General features: G+C 56.5%; 1 protein-coding gene and 1 long non-coding RNA gene across 15 annotated transcripts in view; one reads left to right on the forward strand and one right to left on the reverse strand.

The window, feature by feature from the left end:
• LOC120873675 overlaps positions 1–4,181 on the reverse strand; it is a 55,324-nt gene extending 51,143 nt beyond the window's left edge. The window contains exon 1 of the long non-coding RNA XR_005723506.1: positions 3,850–4,181. This is a non-coding gene — a long non-coding RNA (uncharacterized LOC120873675). The remainder of the gene's footprint in view (positions 1–3,849) is intronic.
• PAX2 (paired box 2) overlaps positions 1–20,139 on the forward strand; it is a 94,561-nt gene that overhangs the window by 4,545 nt on the left and 69,877 nt on the right. The window contains exons 1-6 of one of the 14 annotated variants that reach the window (XM_040254471.1): positions 144–246; positions 3,090–3,250; positions 5,100–9,632; positions 10,679–10,789; positions 14,233–14,401; positions 15,127–15,324. In XM_040254471.1, the coding sequence (XP_040110405.1) occupies positions 9,434–9,632; positions 10,679–10,789; positions 14,233–14,401; positions 15,127–15,324 (677 nt within the window). In that variant the 5' untranslated portion in view covers positions 144–246; positions 3,090–3,250; positions 5,100–9,433. Of the gene's footprint in view, positions 1–2; positions 3,251–4,316; positions 9,633–10,678; positions 10,790–10,848; positions 14,402–15,126; positions 15,325–20,139 lie in introns of those variants that run through there. The other 13 variants (XM_040254478.1, XM_040254469.1, XM_040254473.1 and 10 more) reach the window with 13 other exon arrangements.

A 20,139-nucleotide genomic window follows, 5' to 3' on the forward strand; every position in this document is an offset into this window, starting at 1 on the left:
CGGCGCGTGGCTGTGCCTCGGCGCGGCCGGCTGGGTGAGCGCGGGCGCGAGCGGAACGCATAACCGAGGCGGCGAGCAGCCCAGGTTATCTGAGCCGCTCGGTCTTGGGTGACTGAGCCCAGATCTCAGGGCGGCGGCGGCAAAGGCGAGACGCGCTGTCGGGCCACAGAGAAGCCGAGAAGCGAGACCCAGGCCCAGACGGCAGCGGCGGGGAGCAGAGCATGGAACAGCGCGCGGGCCGGGCAGGTAAGAGCTAGGAGGACCCTGAGGCGCCACAGGCAAGGGGGTGACGGAAACGCACGGAGGCGGCCAACTCCACTTCTATTTCTGGTGCTTGCCCGGCGGCATGGCTGGGGACTGGAGCCCTGGGGCCTCTTTCCCACCGCTGAGGCCTCCCGCCTTCCGTCCCAGTGTCCTCTAAACCGACGAAAAACTTTCCACCCAGAAAACGTGAGTTTTACAACTTCTCTTGGTCTCTTTGCAGAATCTGGCCTTGGCTCTCTTGCTGTGCCTTTAGGACTTGATCTTTCCGCCTTGCTTTCCTTCAGTGTGGAAATATTTTACCTGACTTCCCCCAAGTTGGGAGCACTGGGAAGGCCTTAGTTTCTAGTGGGGATGGAGTGTGGGTGCATGTGTGCTAGTGGGTGGGGACAGGCTGTGTGCACAAGTCTCTGTGCACATGTGTGAGGGTCTTGTGTATTTGAGTATGAGTGAGAGTGTAAGCACTGGTGTAGATTATGTGTGGAGAGAAGGTTGCTCCCAAAATAAACAACTCCAGGGAGGCCTGGGACAAGAAGAGGGATGTCAGGCCCCGGGGGACCGAGTAGGGAGGAGAATCTGAAGCTGCTTACCCAACGGGCTAAGGCAGTGGAAGGCTGTTCTCCCTCTCTCTTTTCCCTCCCCCAGGCCGGCCACCTCCACTCTGTCTGCCCACTAGGTTTCCTGATGTAGCACAGGGGTGGAAAGCCAGGGACCCAAGTTTAGTTTCAGATTGTCAAGGAGGGAGAGGGTTGGATCAGGTTTCCAAGAGTTTTTCAAATAATACCACAGAGGTCAAGGACTAACTCCAGACCTTTTTGCCTCACTCCTCTCCTTCTCCAAATCACCTTCTTCCTCTCCCTCCTCCCCACATCTACCAGCTCAGGCTCTAGTTCTTTCAACTGCTTATCCACCCTCAGCACTGCCCTTTCTGTAGCTTCTTGGCCTAGTCCCTCAGCTACCTCCATTCCCTCTCGGGGGCCTTGTCCTCACTGCGGGAACTTGGGCCCCCAAGAGTGTCAACTGGGGCCTCTTGGGCTTTTAGGGATCTGGGCCACCCCTCCGCACCAGAGGTTTAAGTAGGGAGATCAATACCAAACAGTTGTAATGATCTAATTAATTATGGCAAAATTAAAAGCGAGTACAAAATCAATCTCTGATGGTGTTGAAGATGGAATTCAATTGAGAGCCCATCTGTGCACCCCCTCGACCGTATAAATATGCAGCCCAAGGACAGACCTAATGGCTGGGCCTTCCTGGGAACCTTTCTCCCCCTTTCTTCCCCTCCTGCACAGAGCTTCTCTCTCCCTCTGTCTGAATCTATTTATTTTGCCTCCTACTGCCTCCTGCCCCCACCCCTCCTTCCTTCCCGGTCCTGTCTGCTCAGGCTCACGACCCTCCCACTTTGCCATTTTCCCTCGTGGAAGGAGGCTCTCACTGCCTCGCAGGCCTGGGGTGTGTGGACCTGGCTCCCAGTACCTGCAAATCTCCCGGAAGACACAGCCCGATCCAATCCCCAGCGCCTCGGGAAGGAGAAGGCAGAGCGGTGGGGGCAACCTTGGGCACCTCTCCGGGCCCTCATCTCAAGCTTCCTGGCGTTGGGGATACTTCACAAGAGGCGAGGGCGCTTACCCAGGGCCGCCTGCACCTACCTGCATCTGCCCGACGATCCGCTCTCCCGGCGCGGTCGGCCCGGCGGCCGGGGAAGACCAGCTGTGCACAGCACTCCAATTTTCCCTTCCCTCCTTTCCCCGCTTTGGCCGACGCGGGGATCACATTCCCGCCAGCCCAGCCAGGCCTTGGGGAAGGGTAGGGAGGAGCTGCGGAACAGGGCAGGAGGCAGGGCTGGGTCTGAGCAAGGAAATGTTTCCCTTCCAAGGCGCCTTCACTCTTTTTTCACTGCCTTCCTCCGGTCCCTCGGCCCTCCCCTCATTTTTGAACACCTCTGGCCGAGGCACAGAACAAAACAGGACTCTGCGTGCCCTAGAGGGCCCCGGGTCCCCTCTTAGACCCATACGGCTGGTTCAAAATGACGCGCAGGAGCCAGCGTGCCTGGCGGACGCCCTGGCGCAACCGGCGCAGACGGGTTTGGAAGGATGCGGGTTTTATTTAGTATCGCTGAGCCTGTCCGGAAACAGCGAAGACCACCAGGATAAAGCGAGAGAAGGGGTAACTGGAAAGGATCGGCTATCAGGTCAATTGCGGTTTTTGGCCTTCGATGCCTCTACTCTCAGAACCATAAAAATAAGTCCTTTATTTAATGACCTTCCTTTTACTCCACTGGCCTGACCCAGCAAGTTCTCTGCCTCCCTGTCGCTGGTCCTCTGCCTCTCCCTCCTGTGGCTCTGGGCCCACGCTGATTTCTCAGGGATCTTTATGCCCCCTCCTACTCCCTACTCCTGCAGCCGGGCCCTCAGGGCCTGGGGGAGACACAGCCTGACGCCTCCCGCCCTCTTTTGCCAGGCCTCCTCACCCCGTTATTAATTGCTGTGTTGACCTGCAGGATTGATTGGCGGCCCCGCTGGAAGAGGCTGCGGAGGCCTTGGCCTCGGTGCAGCCTCGGCTGAGGGCAGAGAGGGGAGGGGGAGGTGCTGGGTATGGGTCCTGAGCGCCTATCTCAGCCCCGCCTGGGACACAGCTGTTTGCCTAGACACTTACTCCACCTGCCTCACGGATCTTTCACACCCTCACAACACTCACACACTCACAGGATCCCTTCACCAAGAGGCGTTCAGCCCTCAAGGAGACACATCAGAAATTCTCCATAGATTTAGAAATTGAAAGAGGCTTCCTCTCTCCATCAGTTTCTTCTCTACCTTCGTTATCCGCAGGTCTTAGACTTCCCGACCAGCCTGTTCAGAGATAGCCGGAGTGACCTACAGAGACCTGGGCTTTTTTTCTGTCCGAGATTTACTTTGCATCGCCCCCCCACCCTCCCCGCCCCTCCTCCCAGGAACAGTTGCAGAAAGTTAAGAAACAATCCTGGATGCAGGTAACCCTTAAAGTCTCAGACCAAAGCACTTTCTCTAGAAAGAGTCCGTGCCCCTACTCCAGAGGGATTCGGTTAAGCCCTTTTGTTTCAAGTTCGGTGGATGAACCGCTCTGGACCGCGCAGGATAGAGGGCGGAGGCTTGGGGCAGCTAGGGATAGGGGTCTGACCCAAAGGCGAAGGCCCTCCCCTCTCCACCCCTCCCCCTTCCCTAAACCTTGTCGCGCGCGCGCGCACGCGCGCGCACACACACACAAACACACGACCCCACAGACAGCAACACCTCGCTGCCCGATTCCAGGCCATAGGCCCTCCGGCTTGGAATCCAAGCGACAGTGAACCCCGGGACGTCCCACTTCCAGGCTGGGGTGGGCAGAGGCGGGAGGGGCAGACGACCCTCGGCCGGTCCCCAGAGAGACCCCTTTTCGTTGGTACTCTCCCTGTCTCATCAGCCCTTCTCTCTCCACCGTGGTACCCTCTCCCCTCCGCTCCGGTCCTTTGTCTCCGGCCACTTAGCGGCGCCGGGCAGCCTGGCCCCTGCCTGGGCGGCCCTGCCCCTGGCTTCCCTGTTTGTCTGGCGGGGCTCCCCCTGCCTTCCTTACCCGCTCTCGGCTCTGGCGCGTTCTCCGCCTGCTCCTCACGTCCGCACAGCTGCTGGGAGAGGAGGCAGGGAGGGCGGGAGCGCCGCGGACGGATCCGAGAGAGTAGATTTGGTGCTTGCTGCAACTCGGAGAAAACTCAGCCCGCCCCTCTTCAACTATTCCTCAGCGCCTCGGAGCCGCGCGCCCTCTCCCGCGTTTGGCCCCTTCCTTTCCTTGTACGTTGGCGGTGGCTATTTCACTTCCCTGGTCTGCCCAGCGTCTGAAGTTGCGTTTCCCCTGCCCTATACTCCGTTGCCTTTTGGCTTTCCGCACGCTACCTTCTGTCCCCTTCCTCCGCAGCCCCCTTCTTGGCGGTGGCTTGGAAGGTGTCGCTGGGGACGTCCGAGGTCCGCTGGCACAATCGCCCTTCACCAGCCGGGTCAGGCTCAGGGCTCAGGGCCTGGCTGAGAAGAGGGTTAATCATTACTCGCCACAGACCCTCAGCCTCACTGGGATGCTCTCACCCTGGGGGAGGAAGTGAAGAGGGCAGATGGCCAGGTGGGCACCCCGGCTTGGCCCCAACCAGCCTCCTTGGCCCTTCCAGAGACACGTGCCTTCTCTGGTCCCTCAGCACCTTTCACATCCCTTTCTTTTCCTCCTCTCTCCCTTCTTCCACTCCTCCCCTTGGTCAGGCCTCTCCCCGCCAGCTTATCTCCGCTCTGGCTTTGGCAGGTTGACTGCAGGTCCTGGGAGGAACAACTTTCTTTGTTTGGAACCGAACTGGATGGGATTTCCTTACCCAAATCTCCACCAACAAGCCACTTCCTCCCAACCATTTTGCCCAAAGGGGCCCACGCCTGAGGCCGCACTTAACCTGGGCTGTTGGCCGGGCGTGGTATTTAACTGATCCTCTAGCAGTTGCAGTGGGGAGAGGGGCGCAGGAAGAAGTGGGGATGGAAGAAAGGCAGGGAAAAAAAAGCAGAGTGATGAACATGGACAAGGGTGCACTGCGACAACAGAAAGAAAGACATTTGAAAGGGAAGAACACAGAAGGGAAAGCAGTGAGGAATCCTCTTTACCTTTATTGGGTAGACATTGGATGAGAAACATCACCCCCTGCCCTACCTGAGTGCCTAGATCCCCCTCTTCCCTCTTTGTGAAAGGTTAAGTGTTCAGAAAGTCTACTGTAGACATATTTGGTTTTTAAAATGCTTTCCTATTGGCTAGCTCCATGGAGAAGCAAGACAGGTGGAATTATCCCTATTTTACAGGCAAGAAAACTGAGGCTCAAAGAGGCAAAGGGACTGTGCACGTGGAAGCTATTGCTCCTTCCCTGGGTGAGTGGCCCTTTAGCTGTGCAGAGGTCTAGAAGCAGAGGGGGAGGGCAGGCTGTGTCCTGGAGCACTAGAGCCTCACTGGGCCTCTTGTGCCCCCCTCACCGCCTTCCAGCTTGTTCTCTGTGGGACAGAGAATTCATTACCTTACCTCCTACCCTATAGCCTTGCTGGCTCAGTTTCTCCTGGCTTGACAGTTTTTTTTTTTTTTTTCCTGCTCCCCAGTCTGGTGGCCCACTGGCGGCAGCCACCTGGCAGGCCCGTGCCGCTAAGAGGCCGCTTTGGTGGCCAAGTGGCTTGCATTGTCGTTTCTCGTCAAAGGGACTGTGAAGGGCCGGCAGGTCGCTAGGACCTCTTGTGAGGAAAAGCCGGGTTAAAGGAGGAGGGGCCGAGGAGGATAAAGGCGCAGCACGTGCGCTTGGCCTCCTCAGGACCAACAGACAGAGCGGGCGGGGCCAGCCGGGAGTCAGGCCCCCCGGGCTTCACGCAGGGAGCCCAAATATTGGGAACAAAAGCGGGGAAAGAAGAGTGAGCGCAGGAGGGAGGGAGGGAGCAAGGGAGGGAGCGAGGAAGCAGAAATTAGGGGGTCTTAGATGAAAAAAAAGAAAGTAGCTTTAGGGGGAATGTGCCGTGGAGTGTGAAATTGCAGCCCATGGTGCTCCATATTGTACCAGAAGCTCTTCCAAAAAAAAAAAAAAAAACACCACCATCCTCCAACGTGACCAGAGGGCTAGGAAGGGGGAGGGGCGGGGAGAGAAGCGGGAGGAGGAGGAGAAAGGGTCGGGCCGGAGCTGGTCAGGGCAAGCTGAAGTGGGGCCCCAGTGCGTGAGGCAGCCGCTTGGGACCTGGTCCCAGAGAGGATGCTCCCCAGGGGCACCCCGGGACCCTGGGGGCCAGTGGGCCTTGGCTGTCCAAGACTTAGATTGTCAGTCGAACTTTTTTTTTCTTTTCTTGTAATTTTTTTTTTTCTGGTGGTGGTGACTTCCAAAACTAGGAATAATTCTGAAAAGGAGCTTGGCTGTGGAGCTGATGCTCTGCTCCACCCTCCTCTCTTCCCTCCTCTGTTTTTGCTTTTCTTCCCTTTGGACTATTTTTTTTTTTCCCTTGGTTCTAAACAGCTTTCCCCGCCTTGAACTTTAATGCATTTAATTTGGTCCGCACCGTGGGGAGCATTTCCTAGGGAGATAGATTTAATTTCGGAATTTCTAATCCCCTCACTCAGAGCCCCAGCCCTGGCTCCCCTTGCCGCTCCCTGGGAGGTGGAAGGAGTGGAAGGAGGAAGGCTGACCGACGTGTCCAGGAGGGGCATGACTGAGATGCTCCCTGGGCCCCCACCAAGCCCTCCCTTCAGAGGCCAAGCCACCTTCCCCAACTGCTCCAGGTCAGGCATCCAGGCCCTGGGTCAGAGCCCTGCCTGCAGTGGGTAGGCAGCCAAGCCTCAGCCTTTCTTCGCCAGGGCAGAAAGCACTGGGCCAGACTAGGGAATTCAGTCCAAGAAATTACATGGGAAACGTGAAAAGGAGCTGAAGGATTGTGTAGGGAAAGCATGCAATTAGGGGTAGTGGACAGGGTTTTGAGCACTTGAGTTCAAGCCCAGTCTGCCCAGAAATGCATCTGGGAGCTCTGGGTGCTAGTTCCTCTTGGCTTGGGGCGCCTTTGCGTGTGTATGCTGTGGGGGAGGAGAGAGAAGCTCAATGGAGACCTTAGCCTCGACACCTACACCCGGCACAGCAGGCAGGAGACAGCCAGAGTCAGGCGGCCAGTGCTCATCAGCGAGGAAGGAGGCAAGGGGGGGGGCGCTAGGCGCCGGGTGAGCCTGGCAGGGAAGGGAGCAGAGAAGGTGAAGGAGCGGAGATCCACAAGGAAGATTTATTGGGCAGATCAGATGCACAGAGGCGGCTAATGAAGCAAATCCCGAGATGGGTATCAGAGCAACTCCCCAAAAGTTTATTTGCCTTTAAATTTCCGCAGGGAGGCGGGCGCCTTGTTTGAAGTGTAAATGCCCCTAGGTTGGGGGGTGGAAGGGCCGCTTTGAAAACACCAGAGAGAAAAGGTTCATTTAGAGGCAGACGGGAAAAGCAACCAACCCTGACAGGTCGGAGCCCGGGTTGTGTTTGGGGTTGGGTTGTTTTCTTTCTTTTTCTTTCTTTTCCTCTTCTTTCCTTTTTTTTCCTTTCTGGCTTTTTTTTTTCCCTCCTCTACTGACTATAGAAGAAGAAAGGGAAGAACAGGAAAGAGAACATCAGAGGGAGAGACCAGCACCTCTGGAGAGAAATCTGTGCCAGCCCTTCAGCCTGGAGCCCCTGGAGAAGGCCGGGGCTTGACTAAAAGGGTTTCTAATCATCATGGAATATTGCTCTTTGATTTTCTAGGTCCTTGAATGGGCTGGAGCCAAAAAGGAAGGTGCCAGGGGCTGGCTTGGTGGGAGGGTGGATGTCCAGCTGGCGCGGTGCAGGGAAAAGTATCTCAGGAGCAGGGTGGTGGGGGTTCTGGAGTCCCAGGGACTACCTGGGAACTGGACTGTCAGGGAAGGGTCTTCACTTCTCAGGGGGTCATGTCAAGTATAGGTGTGTGAGCGCAACTTCCAGCACACTTTGTGCACTGTCTCCTTCTTTACAAGAGAAGAAAATCCCTCTTCCTTGGTATGTAAAAAAAGCCTGTTGTCTGCACCCAGACTTCTTCATAGTCTGTGTAACCTAAGGATATGTCTGGCTGATTCTAGAAAAATCTGAGTCTGTGCAGACAGGGGTGCTGTCCACTGTCCAGTTTTTCCAAGAGTTCAGACTCCCTAAGACAACTTCCTAGACCAACATAAGGAGACCTGGGGCAAAGGGCTCCTTTCCTATTGAGCTCCTTCTCAGTAAAGAAGACCCTTCCTCCATGCGGCGGTGCCCCCCCTCATCTCACTTGTAACTTAATTACCTCCCTGAAAGAAGCCCGAGGCTGTACCAGCTAATATCACCCGAGAGCCCCTTGCTCCCAGGCCGGAGAGCCATTCCCTTTAGGCTGCCGGGAACGGTTTTCCCTTCTCGCTCCCCACACCAAGTTAGTGCGTGTTCGTGGGGCTGTGAGGCCAAAGGAAACCCAGGAGCGCCATCTGCAGGTCTCGAGAGGAAGAGACTGACCTTCGGGGCTGGACCCTGCGTCTTGCATCTCCCGCCCGAGGGAACCAGCTGGGCAGCCCAAGGGATGTGGGGCTGAGGGCTGGGAAGGAGGGGCAGGTGGGGAGGGGACGTTTCCTTCCAGAAGTTACTCCGCAAGTGGATTAAACGAACTGGGCTCCGGAGGATCCAGGAAGGAGAGGAAATGCCAGGATCCCAGCAGATCCGACCTCCTAAAGAGTGGGCTTGAAACCCTGTCGGTCTGAACCTGGCCAGAACCGCGCCGAGGATGAAGGGAGTTCTGAAAACCAACGTGCGAGAGGCCCTATAGGAGTTTCCTCCTACCTGAGTCGGAGCGGGGGGTGAGGGGGGGCCGCCGCGTTCGGCCCCCAACCTAGCTGCACCCTAGGTTCCGGACAGAGAGAGCGGCGCGAGTCCGCGGCTCTTCTACAGGCGCCAGGGTCAACAGGCAGGGGCCAGAGTTGCCTCGAGTACCGGCTGCAAGAGCGCACCGCGGGCTTCCCTGAGCCGCCCTTTCGCAGACCCAGGAAGCTGGGGGGTGCGGAGCGAGCGAAGGAGGGAGAGAGTTAAAACATCAGCTGAAGTGCCAAGATGATTTATGAGAGGAGGGAAAATATTTCATAAAGATCTCCTGGATATTCTGTACTTAACCAGTTAGGAGACAAAGGGCTTCTCCTGCCTGGTGCTTGCGCGAGCTAACCTGAGCGAGCGAGCGAGGGAGCGAGTGCGGGCGAGGGCTGCGGCGGCTGGGCCGGGTCGAGCGCGCAGCGCCTCCCGCGCTGGCTCTGGATCCGCCGAGCTGGCAGCGGGCGGCGCTCAGCCTCGTTCGCAGCCTCTTCTCCCCAGCCGGGGAGAGCGAGGCGAGCCTCGATCTCCCGCCTCCTCTGCCGCCAGCGACCGGTCGTTCTGCACTGTCTCCCCAAGCCCCCTCCCCGGCCACCTGAGGGTCCAGGAGCAAAGTCCCCGGGTTCTCGCACCGTCCGTTGGGTCCCACTGAGGCAGGTGGGTCCCCGCCGGAGGTCTCCAGCTCGATTCTACACCGAGCGTTCTGGACTGTCCAGACCCCTTTAGGCAAGGGGACGAGGGAAGCCTTCCACGCAGCCGCGCGTGGGACGGGAGAGGACAAATTGCCGGACACTTTGCCCCGGAATGAGAATTGGGGGTGTGTGGGTGGGGAGGTACCTCAGGAGGGACAGGCGAAAGGGAAGGACCAGAGAGAGGAAGGAAGAACCAGGAGGAACGGAAGGGAACTCAGCTGAGAGTAGCGGGGGGAACAGGACTAGGGATGCGGACCGAGCTGGGGACTCCGTGGCTCATGCGGGCACTGGCCGGTGGATGGCAGGGCTGGGTGAGTTGGGACTTCGAGCCGGATTCGGAGCGTGGCGCGCTCTGCGGTCTTCTGCCGTTGCCTGAATATTCATTAGACTGGCCCTTCTTTATCCTTATCTAACGTTTATCTTATCGGCGAGTTTCGTTTCTCAGTGTAGTTTTAATCCCAGGCTCCCCTTCCCCCTCCCCGTGGCCCACTCCCCTCCCTCCCTCTTCCTTCGCCCGCTGCTCGCTCCCTCCCTCCCGTTTCCCCCTCCCCTGCCCTCCCCTCGCCGGCACCGGAGTGACAGGCGCGGGGCCCTCCTCGCCGAAGCTCCGGGCTCCGGCGCTGGCGAATCACTGAGTGGTGGAATCTATTGCCTTTGTCTGACAAGTCATCCATCTCCCAGCGCGGGGAGGGGGAGGGGGTCTGGAGGGGGCTTTGCAGCTTTTAGAGAGAGACACACCGGGAGCCCAGGCTCCAGTCTGCGGCCGAGTCTTCTCGCAAACGCAACCCACCTGGGGCCAGTCCAGTGCTGCCGGCGTTGTTCGGCTCCCTCCCTCCCTCCCGGCCCTTCGGCCGCGGCGGCGCGCGCCAGCCTTTTCCGGGGGCGGGGGCCCGGCTCGTGCTCTCCCCTCCCAAAGGCGCCGGCTCGGACATCCCGAGGATTGCTACTTCTTTGCCAACTTCTTCAACTCACCGGCACTTGGAGCGGCCCGGCTCCCCGCCCGGCGCCCTCGGGCCGCCCCTGCTCCTGGCCCACACCCGACTGCCGCCTCTGGATGACCGGGTTCCAGGGGAGCTGAGCGAGCCGTCTCCCCGCCCAGCCTCAGCCCTGGCCGCAGCTGCCGCGCGCGCCATGCGCCCTCAGGTCCCCCCGGTTCGACCTGCTGCCCCGGGGCCGTTCTGCTGACCGCCCAGCCCCGCGCCCCGACGGTGGGAAGTTGCGGCCGCTGCGGTTGCGAGCTCCGATCGGCCCAGGAGGAGTCCCCGCGGGGAGCGCAGCGCCTCCCGCTCTCGAGCGCCGGGTCGCAGCCGGGCGCCCACTCACCCTCCCCCCCCCGTCCCTCCCTTTTCTCCTCAAGTCCTGAAGTTGAGTTTGAGAGGCGACACGGCGGCGGCGGCCGCGCTGCTCCCGCTCCTCTGCCTCCCCATGGATATGCACTGCAAAGCAGACCCCTTCTCCGCGATGCACCGTGAGTACCGGCGCCCGGCTCCTGTCCCAGCTCGGGGCTCCCCGTCCCACCCTAGCTAGCCTGTCCTGTCCTGTCCTGAGGCGGCTCTGGCCTCTTATGCTCAGGTCCCATCTTGGAGGCCGCCCTGGCTTCTCCTGGTCCCCCCTTTTCGTTCTTCCTCTTTCTCCCATTTCTCGGTATATCTAAAGACCCTTCTCTTCCTTCTGCCTTATGTCACTCATACTTCTCCTACTACCTGCCTTCCTACCTCCCGGGTGCCCACCCTTTCTTCCTTCCTTCCACCTGCTTCTTAAATAGTGGATCCACAGCCCATGATCCTGGCTCCAGCCACCATTCCCCTGGCCACCCTCTTGCCTGGGGCTGGGAGACTAATGGGCAGGCAGTTTTTAGGGTTTTGTGTTACGCTTACTTTGTTTTCTCTGTTTGGCTCCCCATCCTTTCTCCTCTCATCTGTACCTTTCTCGAACTTAGAGCGTGGCTGTCCAGGAGAAGACTCCCCGCACAGGCAGCCTCAGTGTCAGGACAATCAGGCAGAAGAGTGTGGGGGTGGGGTGCCCCCTTCTGACCCTCAGCTCCCAGCTTCTCCTGGCCCTACCAGCCCAGGCAAGGCTTCATGTGGGCTGGTTTGAAATACTTCCTTCCTCTTCTTTTCTTTCTTGCCTTCCATCCTACTTCCCCTCTGGTGTCCTGGAGTTGGGAGTCTGAGATTGGCGGGACGTGGTGGTCATCTTTCTCTGCCTTTCCTGGGAAGATGCTTTAAAAACAAAGAGGGGTTCCAAGGAGAAATCGAAGTCAGCGAGATATCACATAGAAAAGCCTTCCAAGCAGTCCCAAAGCTTTGCTCTGCTTCTAGGTCTAGAGGCTCCTTGCCAGTCTCCCACTCCCTGGTAAGGATGATCCAACCAGTAACCTGGCCAGGGGATCAGAAAAGAGGGAGAAAAGGAGGTGGGAAGAACAAAAGGAAGGCAAATGCCAAAGCTAGGGAGAAAGAAAAGAGAAACCAAAACCAGGACTAAGAAAGCAAGAAAACAGGAAAAAAAAGTTACAGGAAAAAAGAGAAGGGGAGAAAATAAATTTAAAATAGGAAAGGAGGACTATTTAAATTTGAATTTATCCAATTCTTGTCCTATGTCTTTAGCTTGGAAAACAATTCAGAGATTTTTTTTTTTGCAGGCTTTTCCCCCCCAAAAGGTAAATAGATTCTAAATAGAAAACTTCTCTGTAGATTAATAATCAAGGATGATTTGTAACTTTTCACAAGGAAACTTTTTAGAGCTGGCTTGGATCTGTGCTTTGGACAAGAGAGCCCAGGAGGGAGGGAGAGCTGCATTTTTCTCTAAGCATTTATTTAGCATATATATGTATATATATGCTTTTTAAAGTACTCCTGGGATAAAATATATTTCCCTAAATAATTTCCAAGCATACACAGGAAATCCGAGCCAGAGACCTCCGGCTACCGCCGGTTTGTGCCAGCCGAGCCTGAAATCCTGTCTCCTTTTCGGAGGGAGTAGAACCGGGTACCACACCGTCTTCGCCCAGCCAGCCGGCCTCCTGGCCCTGCTGCCTCTGCTCTTTCTCTCCTCTCTCGCCGATTCCGCGTGGGATCTGCCGAGTCCTGGCCGCCCACTGGGTGCCACTTTGAAGCCCAAAGGGGAGCAAGGCGAGCCGAAGGTGGTCGAAGGAAGGGCGAGACCGCGGCGCGGGCTAGCCGGCCAGCAGCGGCAGCCGGAGTCGGCGCCGGCGGCGGCGGTGGCGCAGTCTAGGCCCGACTCAGCACCGGCCCTCGGCCCCAGCCCTGGACTCCCGCGGTACCCCCTTTCTTTCCCCACCCCTTAGATTGGGGTCGAGGGGCCGGGCCCGGAGCCCGGGGAGGCTGAATTATTCATCTTTAATCTGCCCGCAGCTGCCGCCTTTTCATACCGGTAACGCGAGTTCTCCCGGGGCCTAAATTATTGATGGTCGGCTTTGGAGGGAGGGGAGGGGTGAGGAGTGGGGCTAGACGTAGGGAACCTAGCATGGGTGAGGGGTAGGATAAGAGGCTTCGGCCTCCCCCAGCCTGGAAATCGGAGGCCTCTCCCTAGAGGTTTAGCCGGCCCCTATTCTCGGTCCGCCCAGAAGGGGACGGGAGAGCAGCAAGCTGGGTGCAGGTGTCCCCGCTTTCTCCGAAAGTCGCCAGAGGCTAGCAGGACAGGGCTGCAGGTTGTTGGTCCGGTCAGGTCGGACTCTGCCGCTAGAACTCTGTGCTTGGATTGCTCGGTAACTGCGACTGCGTGTTGATGGCTCTGGGTGCAGGATTTCTAGACTGCTGTGAGTCAGGGAGAATGGGGCGCCAGGCAGCGCCTTCAGGCCTGGCATCCGGCGACCACTACGGCTCTGAGATTGGGCGCCTGCAGCAGGAGTCAGGTTGGAGACCCAGCACCCTCCTCTTGCCCAGGAGAGCAAACGCCCTTGCTGTCCCCTTTCCTGAGTGGCAGTGGAGGTCTAAAAGGTCAGAGGAACGTGAGCTGGCTGAGGCTGGCTGCACAGGGTGCCCTGTGAACCTTGAGCCCACCTAGGCGACCTGTACCATGTGTCCTGGGCTAGGCGGTGGGTCCCCAGCCTGGTGCAGCGGGGCAGGCGAATGAACCCAAGCAGTCTGCATTCTGTGGTTGCTAGTGGGCACCTCACCGCTCTCCACTGCATCCCTGTCACCGAGCGCAGCAGACTCTGGGCCCCTGCCTCTTCAGCCTAGCCCCTTCCTTCCTTCAGTTGGCTTTCTTTGAACTTTAAACACTAGGGGGGGGGATATGGCTCCCCAAATACCTAAAGATAAAAAAACATAAAGGAAAGAAAAACTCCCTGTCCCCCCCCAAAAAAAAATCACAGTAAAAACACGGGGAAAGATGTAGGAAGACTCCAATTACAAATAAATACAAGGAAAGAGGTAGGGAGCAGAGGGGAGAATGTCAGGGACTTAGCTCCTCTCCTACCCAACACCACAGAATCATCCACTTCCAAGCACGCTCCGACAACTCCCTCTCGCCTGCGGCTCAGGCGGGATTCCGCACCGTCCTCCGCCGGCCCTCTCTTGCCTACATTCTTTCCTGCCGGTATTAATTCCCACTTGGCTCTTTTTCTCCCCTTCTTCCCCCTTTAACCCCTCTCGCCCCGCTGCCCATCCCTTCCTCATTTTTATCCCTGGCGTCGTACCGGTTTTCGAGTCCGCGTCCTTTCCCAGCCCTCCGCCCAGCCTTTGCACTTCCGCGTCTCTACAGCTCCGCGGCTCCCTGTCCCTAATCCCCGGCGTTGTGGTCGGCCTCCGCCGTTCGCCCGCGAGCCGAGGAATGTGCCCTTCCGCCCTGCCCGCTCCCTTCTCCCATCCCGGGCCGCGCGCGGACCCTGACTAATGGCCGGTCCCTGCTGTGTGTGGGGTGTTGTGTCTTTTTCTTGTCTCTCCCCAGCAGGGCACGGGGGTGTGAACCAGCTCGGGGGGGTGTTTGTGAACGGCAGGCCCCTGCCCGACGTGGTGAGGCAGCGCATCGTGGAGCTGGCCCACCAGGGCGTGCGGCCCTGCGACATCTCCCGGCAGCTGCGGGTCAGCCACGGCTGTGTCAGCAAAATCCTGGGCAGGTGAGGGTCGCGGAGCCGCCCCTGAGAGATGCCCCCGTCTCCTTCGCGGGCTGGACGGCCCTGGGTCTCCAGCCGAGGGCTTGGCTAAAAGTGCAGGTCGCTAGCGGGTGTGGGAGATCCCTGACTGCGGCTATCTGGAGAGCGGCTCCTTTTGGCAAGGGCACGCAGGTGGTGACTGCGGCCCCAGAAGCGCCGTCCAGCGCGCTTGCCAGGCTCCAGATTTCTCCCTGGGAGAGAGCCGGATTCCTGTCTTCAGAAACGGAAGGACAGCTCTTCTCTTTGGAAGGGAGGGTTGGAGGAATAGGGTGAAGGTAAAGATGGGTGCCCCGAGAAAAGAAGAATCGGCTTGAGAGGTGCAGGGTTAGTCCTGGTTCCCACAGGGGCCCTGTGCTCAGCGGGAATGGGCGGGAGGCCTCCAAGTGCAGTTCCTCCCGCTCTTCTCAAATGAAAGGCCAGACTTCCCTGTTCGCCTATTGCAGCTGTTGTGTGTGCAGCCTTTGGTACGACCACCTTCCGGGAGAGAGCGTCCCTGTTGTCCCTGCCCTCATCTTCCGACGTATCCCTGCCTTAGCCGAGTGGCTTTGGAAGCCCGCTCAGACACGCTAGGTCTTTCCCCTCCGCACCACTGCCTCCGGCGGGAGAGTGGCTCAGCGGCTCCAGAGCCTGCAGCCTCACTCTCTGCCACCGCCTGCTTCTCACTGACCCTGCTCGCTTTCCCCGCGCAGGTACTACGAGACCGGCAGCATCAAACCCGGAGTGATCGGCGGCTCCAAGCCAAAAGTGGCAACACCCAAAGTTGTGGACAAGATTGCTGAGTACAAGCGACAGAACCCGACTATGTTTGCCTGGGAGATCCGGGACCGGCTTCTGGCGGAGGGCATTTGTGACAACGATACAGTGCCCAGCGTCTCTTCTATCAACAGGTGAGAAAGCCCCGCCGGGCTGCAGGGCAGGGCTCCAGCTCCCAGCCCCCGCAGCAGAGTTTCTCCCAGCTCCGCAGCAGACTTTCTCCCAGCTCCCGCAGCAGAGTTTCTCCCAGCCCCCGCAGCAGACTTTCTCCCAGCTCCAGCTCCGTTCTTTCTCCAGCCTCCGCCTGCCCTTGCTCCTAGGCTCCCAGGTCCTTTGGGCAGGGAGAGGGGACCTGGGAGGCAGAGAGACAGACAGACAGACAGGGCTGTCTTCAGCTCAGGACTGGGTATTTCCTGCCAGGCTTCTCCTGCTGGCGTCCTGGAAATGAATCCAAGTGTTTGTGGTAATTAAGACTCCAAGATTACGCGCCTCGGTATCTAGAGACAATCACAGCCCACAGCTGAAGCCTTTAAAATGACCAGTGTCCTATTCATTGCCTCTAAACAGACTTTCCTTTCTAAAGGCATGCTCCCTTCCCCAGGGGCATCCACCTGTCCTGGCTCCCCGCCTCCCACCACCCATCATCTCTGCTGACTCCTATAAAGGTGGCCTTCCTGGGAGCCCAGGCCTTGCTGGCCAGTTCCACACAAATTTCTGGCCTATTAGCACCTGTATCCAGGCCTGTAGAGCAAACACCAACGACCAGCAAACTGCTGGCAGGGAGCAGAGAAGCTAGACAAGGAGTGGGATGCCAAGTCAGGAGGGAGAACTCTGGACCCTGAGGCTGAACCTCAGGAGATGCCTCCAACCACCTAGAGTACCTGTGTCCAGGCCTGAGGCTGCACTGATGACAGGTTCAGGCACAGGGTGACAACTCAGGCTGGAGTCAGCTCAACATATAGTAGCACAAGTTGGTCTCAATCTTCGAGCCACTCCAGTGTGCTCTCCAAGATACATGCACACTCCCCATATGTACCACCCCACCCAGGCCAGTGTATACATGTGGCAGGTATAGCACATAACAGGAGAACTTGGAGATGGGGACCCAGGATGGCTTTCCCATCACAGAACTGCACAACCTGACATCAGCAGAGACCCTGTGCAAATGCCAGACAGCCTTGGCCAGCTTTTCAACCCTGGCCCCTTGCATTTTAAGGCAAATCCCCAAATGAGAAGAAGGCTGAGGGTTTCATACCTGTGTTTTTCTTTACACTCTTCATAGGCTCATTATCAGAGCAACTAATAATTCAGCTGGTGCCTTTTTCTGAAACTGGCATCACGTATCAAGGTTCTTTTTTTTTTTTAATATTTTGCAAATGATATGGAATTATCCCAAATCATCCTGAAAACAGCAGGTAAAATTAGCTGGTAGAATGTACCTTGGCTAAAGAAGATTCCCTCTGCCACACTCGTGCTGTAACGTACTGCGAGGCGACCCCAGAAATTATCCCACTGTGTGCCATCTGTATTAAAATGGTTATTCAGTTATGAACAGGGTAACATAATACTGATCAGCTAATTATACACCCTCCGAAAACCCTCCAGCTCCCTGGGCCTGGCTCAGCTAGGTATTGAGAGCATAGCAGTTTGACATTCAGACACCTTCCAAAGGAGCTGGAGAAAGACTGGGCCCTCCCCCCCACACACAACCTGCATTGGGAGAGGAATGAGTCTTTTGCATTTAAAAGCCAGTGGAGGAGGCTGGGGAAGCTCTGGGGCTGGGGCAGGAGTGGGAAGGGTACAAAACAATGTCTCCTCTCAACCTCTAGGCTGGCTACTGGTCTAGGGAGTGGGTTTGAACTGGGGTCTTGGGAAGAGAGAAGCCCTGCTGAGGAGCAATGTTGATGGGACTGGGTGCTGGTGTTCTGAAGCAATCCTGTTGTGATAGGATTTGCAAGCCTTTGCAGAAGCCCAAGATATGTTTGGTTAAAGCAATGTGCTTCGCTTTGGGGGCGTGGAAGATTGGGGCAGTCAGTGCAGGTGTGGTGGCAGCACCCCTTGCCTAGTACCCTTTCTTCCCCCACTATATACCCTTCACTGGCTAAGATGTTCTGGGAAGCTGGCTTATGCAAAAGTTTGAGAATGCTCTCATCCTGAAAAGCCATGGAGAGCAGGGGACGGATGACCCCAGGACCAAGCTCCAGAGGCCTTGAGGTGCACTCACCAGAACTGGGAGGATGTAGAATAGTGAGCTGCTAGTGGGATGAGAGTGGGAGAACGACCTCGGTTTAACAGCTCTGACAGCAGCAGAATTTGCTCAACACAGAGCGTGATCACCCGAGGGACACAGAGGCTGGTCCTTTGGGTGTGGAACTATAGCCATCTGTAGGCAGGTGTTGCTGGAGATGGCAAGGGAGTGGGAAGAGAACAGGGAAGCTGCTGGCAGCATGGGCAGCCAGCCCTGGGTCTGCAGCGAGGCTTCCTGGCTGGCTTTGTCAACAAGGCTTGGTCAGAGTTTTCTTGATTTTGCATTGTGATTCATATGTGGGAAAGAATTCTGGGGGCTTCCTGGTATGCTGCTGAATTGGGTCTGGGGGGATGCATCTGGGCCAGATGCCCTTAGCATTATGCCTCCAGATGCTTTGGTCTGAAGGGGAAGGTTTGTCTGAGATGCATTGCTTCACCCTAAAGGCTGCTAAAAGTGGGATTTCTGCTGGTACTGCTGATGCCAGGAACTTTGTGAATTCTCACTCCTTGTAGGAAGAACCTGGAGATGTTCTTCTGTGTCGAAAGTATGGTGTGTTGGGGACTGGGTGGTTCTCGAGTTTAGACCTTTACTGTGGGTGAGGTGCCACTTGTGTTGGGCACTTTATAATACTCACAATCAAGGATATGTCTGTACTGGCTGTTGGCAAGAAAGGAAGTCCACACGTGCTTATCCACCTGAGCCAAATCGCAAGGGTTTTCATCTTCTCCTCCCCCAAACAGATGCTGTCGCCGCACTTGAAATATGCTATTATGGTTATAAACTAAATTGCTTTTCCTGCTTTAAAAATGGTTTTGGCTTTTTCTGATCCTGTTGTGATAAAGGCTTGGACATCCAACTCCCCTTCTCCATTGGCAAATCCTCATAGCAGTACCTCTCTGAGGCAATGGAGTAGGTAAGGGAGGCCTCCCAATCTCACCCTCACTTCCAGAAACCACCATCAAAAATCCGGAGGCTGGACTGGATTGTTTAGCATGTGGAATTTATCCGAATGGCTCTTAATTTTGGGTTACTGGTCATTGAGTGTGGAGTTGCCAGCTCTTCAACTTGTGCTTAAACACTGCTGCTGTGTGTCGGGGGGGTGGGGGTGTGTGTTTATAAACAGGTGACTTGAGACTGAAAGCTCATGTGGGAAATGGCCTAGAGTGGGGAGGAGATGGAGGGGGACCCACCCTGCTAACAGTCGCCTACCTAGTTACGTCGCTGAGCGATTGGCTAGGCAGGAAGGATTTTCCTGATTATATGCCAACGTCTTCAGGTTTGGCTGTTGCTCTGGGAAGGGAATCTAGCTCCTTTGAAGGCACAGGCGCAGACTCCAGCGAGAGTCAAGTGTTCCTGAAGATCCCCTGAGGGTACTGTCTTGGACTGAGCTGACAAGGAGCCCATCCATCTTTTAGCTTTCTCAGCCGACGCTATACTGTGTGGGACCAGGGCACTCCCAGCTCCTAGATCTTTCAAGTGGACCCTCCCAGAGTCAATTTCCCACCAATCACCTGCTACCCACACCCTTCCTTAACCTGTTTGGCTTATAAGTGAGCATATGTACTCTCCTAGTGGTGGCAACACTGGCTTCAAGAAGGCACCAGCCCCAGGGCTGTTAAACAGTTCCATCTTGTGTTATCTGCAAGTCTTCGTCAGAATCTGGCACTGGGGTGACAGGTGGTCTAGCTGTTCATTCAGAGGTCTTTCCAAGGAAGCTGGGAGCCACTCATCCCAGCCAAGGGAATGCTGAAGACACATTTGGGGCTGGGGTCTGTGTCTCTTTCTGAGACTCAGGTTCTAGAACATAGCGTATTTGACTCTTGGACAGATCTGGTTTGGCACAAAGCTGGACCAGAGAGACTGCATTGCCCACGACATTTCCATACCCTTGCACTTGTTTGGTGGTCAGGTCTGTTGGTCTTGTGGCCAAGAGCCAAGGCAAAGAAGAAGGCTTCTTCCCACAGAGGAAAGGGAAAAATAAGGATAAAGGACTTGCTTTGTGTGCCCCTTGGTCTTCTGGATCAGGCCACCTCTAGTGGACAGATGTGCCAGTTTCTGTCGGAAGACCCTTGCCCACCTGTCCTTCCCCAGAGAATGTCTCCTGCTTCTATCGAGGCTTCCCCTCATTAGAATAACACGTGAAATAGTCACAACTGCTGGCACTCTTATTTCTTTAAATGAGCTGGAGTTGTCCCCCTGAAAAGCCATCTTTGTTCACTTAGTTATTTTAGACGTCTTGGCCAGCAGTCATATTGGTCTAACTGTTTCCCTGTGGGCAGCCTTGAGTGGGAAGTCAGGCCACAAGATGGCTTTCAGATGAGAGTGATGGCTGGTTGCCCTGAGTTCTTACCTCCACTGGCAACTCTAGGAAAGAGGAGGACAGGAGGGGTTGTCCATAACGAAAGCTCCAGGTGCATTTTGGAGGGTGATTCGAAGAGGAAACTAGAGGGGGGAACCCTAAATAAATAAAGTGTGTCCCAACTATTCTGAGAACTCAATAAAACAATCACATCAAATATGAAGAGGCATAAATCTTGTGTCTGCACAGGTAACCTACTCAATTGCTTTTATTATCGCTCAGGCTGCCTCCATTTATTACCGTCCACAGTCTGGGCAAAGGAGCTTGCGTGGAGGGTGGTCTCCAGTGCAATCCTACACCCCGAGAGGCAACAATCAGCCCATACAGCCAGGGATTTCGATG

Source organism: Oryx dammah, unplaced genomic scaffold (assembly GCF_014754425.2).
Source record: "Oryx dammah isolate SB20612 unplaced genomic scaffold, SCBI_Odam_1.1 HiC_scaffold_14, whole genome shotgun sequence".
NCBI lineage: Eukaryota > Metazoa > Chordata > Mammalia > Artiodactyla > Bovidae > Oryx > Oryx dammah.